Here is a 5080-nt window from a genome sequence, read left to right as displayed (position 1 = left end):
ATTATGTATGGGAGTTCTTTATTTTCCTTCTCTATCTAATCATATAATAAAACATGGTGTTTGGTTTTCTCCCACCTGATTTGCCATTATTTGACATAATAATATGTAAAGATGCTATAACAATCCACTTTAACCACTGTAAATCAATACTTTATAACTTATTAAATCCAATAAATAACTTTGTTTTAAAATGATGATAGCTCATTCGAATCCAATAATTAATATTGGCATTAACTTTCTTTACAATATATATTCTATTTGTATAAGTGAAATAGAAATATTAAATCGAATACAATAATTAATATTGACATTTCTATTTTTTGTTTAAAATATATTCAATCTTAAAATATATATATATTTAATCTGTATAAGTAAAATATAAATATCAAATCGAATACAATAATTAATATTGACATTTAAATTAAATATATATATATATATATATATTCAATCTGTATAAGTAAAATACAAATATTTATAAATTTAAGTGAAGAAGGTTTGCTACATATTTCAAATACCAACCGTCCAATTGGGGATTTGGTTTGTTTTTTGTGTTGGGCAATTTTGTGGCCCACTTATTATATAATCTTTAACTAATTTTGTGTCCCTCTTTTTCTGTAAATCCACTACGTTGGGCAACCTCATCGAACAGCTAGATGATATGAACGGGTCGTCGACTTATTTTTTCACAAAATTGGCCTTAATAGAGTGATTGGGCCTTTTCTGTAGTTTTGAAGCCCAATTAAAATTAGACTGCTCTGTTTAATCTATGAGCAATCTTATTTTTGAAGAGATGTCGACTTATGTATTTTATTATCGGATCTGTATCTTCTTCTTCGTCACTCTCTCTTCTCCTTCATTCCCCTGATTTGATTCTTCACCTTAATTACCCTAATCCCTATTTCTGACATCTATTTCTGTTAGTTCCTTCATAAGAACTCCACAGGCTAAACGGCACCACAAACCCCAACCGGAACTGCTTTGATTGCTCATCTTCGGGATCGGACTGTAGAAGGTATTGAAATTAGGGTTTCAAGGTATTGGGATTCCAGGGAAACTCGAAGAATCAAAGAGGAATTTGAGGGAGATTGAAGAAAGTGTGAAGAGCCATGGAGAGAATTGAGACCTAGATGTGGTAATTAGGGAAGAATTTAGAGGAAGTTAGTAAGAGACGCAATTGGCGGAGGAAAAATCACATTCCCTGTTTCCCTTAACAGGTTTGTTTTTTATTGTTTCTAACATTCCATATTACATTCCATATGGTCTCGTTACCGAAAGCTCTCCGATCCAACTACTCTTAACATTTAGACCATTAAAAACCAATCCAACTACGTAGCCATGTTACTCTTTCTCCTATCAACAGTATACTTATTAGAACCGTAAACTAAAGTTTGTTCAAATCTAATATCGCCTTATATAGAGTTGAAAGTGATGGTAACGAAAAGAAAAGGTGAATTTAACCTGACAAACAATTTAAATGTCCTAATTTTGTGAAATCTGTTACTGACTGAGATACCCTCTTGTACAGGGCTGGTCGTCTGCCTGGATTTGACAATTTTGTATTTGATGAGTGGAAAATGCTGCAATCATATAGAAGCTTAAAGAAACAACGACTGGAGATGAGACTCAAAATAGAAGCGGAGGTAAACAATTCTAGAAAGTGGAAATCATTAATCTTTAAATGAATTTAATTATTTGGAGTTCCCAGTTCGGGCCTTCTTGCTTTCTCTCTCTGCTGGTTCTAGTGGCGAGCCTTGACCACTGATGTCATTACAGTTTGCAGTGGCTGGTTGTTGGACTTCGGTGCAATGCTTCTCTGATGTCTCTGAGGGTTGGTCATGGTCGTCAACTTCGTTAGGACCAGTTGATGTCTGAGGCGGTGGATGCTGGACGTCACTAACAACCCGAGTCACGGTAAATGTCTCATACTTTGATTTGAAGTTGTAGCCTGAAATTTTTAATTCAAACTCGAATGTCCTCCCAGTTAACTCTGCAAGTACTTCAGGCACACCATCCTTCATTGCAGGCTATATAAATGGAGAAGAGAATGATACGTAGAGAAGATAAACATGAGAAAAGGATTAATGCGCAAGTTGTATGCATGGGGGAGAGGTTAGGCTGTTACAAACCTGTGAGTCAATCAACTCTGTAACTCCAATGTGTATCAATTGTGTGGTGGGTTCATCAAGCATAACAAATATTGTTTTGTCTTTACCGTCTGTTACAGCCAGTTCAACCCGATACTTGACCACACCAATAGGCTCACCAGAACAACGTTTGCAAATTAGGGAAGATCCTGATTCCACAAGCTTTAACCCACACTTGCCACATGCAATGTATTTCCACCCTCGGTCAACCACGATCTCTACAATGTAAGCTGTGCATTTGAACTCCTTCTCCTACATTTATAATAGTATGCATGGGTCATGGAAATGAGTTTAGAGTTTGACCGGAAAAAAAAAAAAAAATGAAATGAGTTTAGAGATGGAAACAGTGGAATTAGATTAGGGAATAGACCTGTTCTGTTGAAGTGGATACAAATTTGCGGGCCTCTGCAATTGAAAATGTTTCAATTATTGCAGGAGTTTTACCCCCATTAACAGTTGGTGGTACCCCATCGGGAAGTGAGGAGCTATAATGATAGGAATATATTGTCAAATAAAACATGGTAAGTATTTATATATTGTTAAACAAAACATGGTAAGTATTTGAAAATATGGTAATTTTAAGTGGGGGAGATGTACCTTTTTGGGAAAACTTTGATAGCTTCATAGTTGGCGTCTCTGTAGAAACGGGTTGAGTATGTTGTGCTCAATGACAGATTGCCTGCATTATCATTTATTTAGTAAGTATGTGGTTAGAGAGGGTAAATTGTGTAGATGTAAATATAGTTTGGCTACCTCCATAGGATTTTGGATTGACAGCCGTGATTATTAGTATAGTTGATTTGCCAACAATAGAAGCATATAACTTCCGGAATTCGGCTGCACATCCATCCCATACCATGATGCGGACATTGTTACCACTGCATATATATTGAGAAATTAAGTTCTAGTAGCTGGGGGAATACTTGTCAACGTTAGATGGGATGAATGAGAAACTTACTCGGCTAGTCGCAAATATAAAGTGATTTTGTCCTCTGAGGATGGGTCATCCAAACTGGTCCCTTGAATCTTTGTTAGTTCCCCAACAACATCTGGAATGTGAGTACTTGTTAATGGGATGAGTAGAAAAATATATAAGTAGATAATGATGCTGATAGACATAGATATTTAGGAAGCACTACCAGGTAAATGTTGATTAGTCCCAGCAAGAGTCCACAATTCATTTTGTTGGCGGAACCTAAACATCTCATGTGGAATCACGGATGTGTTTCGTTCTATGGATGTAAGGATGGTCCCATCCAAGAACTTAATTACGTAGGGATGATCTGTTAGTTTGTATTGTGGATAGCTAGTATCCACTTGAAAGTCAGAAATATTGTAGATGCTCCCCTCGTGAAGGTCATCCCTGAAGCGGTAAACTCGGTATTGGGGTATGGAAACTTGAATTAAGGTAGACTACATTATATATATCTTTGTTAGTAATTAAAATAAAGGGGCTAAGAAGATGTATATAAATATATGGAAGTTGTATACCTGTTCATCAAGTAGGAGGAAATCTAGGCTGATTATTTTCCCATTTTGATGGAAAGTTTTTGCATGCCATTTGCGTAGAACACGGCCACACACCATTTGAGGATCACGCCCTGGCTGTAGGTCCTTCAATGGAATTATAGTCATACTTGGTAATTGGTAATGGTGGTAAGAATCGAATATGGTAATTTGGTTTATATATAGAAAGAGCCGAGTTTGGGTTTTAAGGGAGACAGTAAAGAGGAAGACGTGGTGTATTTATTAAGAGATCGTGGAGGAGATCGTGATTTGAATATAGGATTTTATAACGTAGTCTTAATGTCGTATATATGAGTTACGATTTCCTGTTAATTTTGAGTTAGGATTTTAATCGTTTGTATGGGAATAAAATTGGGAACCTATTAAATACAGTATCAATCAGCCAATTTAAAGCGTTTGTATGGGATTAAACGAAATACCAAACAGCGAATATCGTACGAATTTAAGGTAGATATTTTCGTTTACAAATTTAAGTGAGACATTAAAGGAGGGACATTAAATTTGCTTAAATACAATATCAATCAGGCAATTTAATTCGTTTGTATGGTATGAGTTACGATTAATTTGAAACTTATTAAATACAATATCAATCAGGCAATTTAATTCGTTTGTATGGTATGAGTTACGATTTTCTGTTAATTTTGAGTTAGGATTTTAATCGTTTGTATGGGAATAAAATTGGAAACCTATTAAATACAGTATCAATCAGCCAATTTAAGGAAGACATTAAATAAGTCATTAAATTAGAAAACCTAGTAAATATCGAACAGCCAATAAGGAGAGAGTGGAAGTGTACTTTTATATATATGATGTTATTTATGTTGAAACCTGGTTTAGAAGCATGTTAGGTTACAGGTTTTTATTGGTTATATGATTGGTATTGTATTTTAGTATATTGGATTTAGTTTGATATGTCTTCCACTGTGTATTTTTCGTTATTGATGGTTGGTTATAATTAAATATTATGGAGTATTTAATTATATAATTATTATATTTTTTTTTAAAAACGGGTCGGGTTGTTTCATATGTGCTTGAGCTGGAGTAGTTTCAGTATGGGTGACCTTCCGGGAAGTGATTGTAAAAACTGTGCAAGTGAGGACAAAACATAAGGAAAGATCATGTGGTGATTTGTAGAGACGGTAAACAAGTCTTTAAAACCTCAGGAACGTAGCAAACTGACCGTCATATATGAATGGGCTCACGGGACTAGTGAGAAGACGTGAGGTCCATTAAAGATGGTGGACTCATGGACTGGGAGTGGACATGAGGCCCACTAAGAGGTGGCGGTCGGGGCGTTACAAATGCAACCTAAATGATAATAAATATGCATAAAAAAGATATAATTAAGCTCTAAAGCACACACAAAAGTACAAGATACCATAACAAAAAAAAAAAAAAAAAAAGAG

General features: G+C 35.2%; 1 protein-coding gene across 1 annotated transcript; it reads right to left on the bottom strand.

The window, feature by feature from the left end:
• On the bottom strand, positions 1692 to 3006 carry LOC109126357. Its single transcript, XM_019229867.1, has 5 exons — positions 2901 to 3006; positions 2745 to 2826; positions 2518 to 2632; positions 2130 to 2399; positions 1692 to 2027 (listed from the first exon to the last, which is right to left on the bottom strand). The coding sequence occupies exons 1-5, from the start codon at positions 3004 to 3006 to the stop codon at positions 1692 to 1694; spliced, it is 909 nt and encodes a 302-aa protein (XP_019085412.1).

Source organism: Camelina sativa, chromosome 9, assembly GCF_000633955.1.
Source record: "Camelina sativa cultivar DH55 chromosome 9, Cs, whole genome shotgun sequence".
NCBI lineage: Eukaryota > Viridiplantae > Streptophyta > Magnoliopsida > Brassicales > Brassicaceae > Camelina > Camelina sativa.
This window is presented reverse-complemented; position numbering and strand designations above follow the sequence as displayed.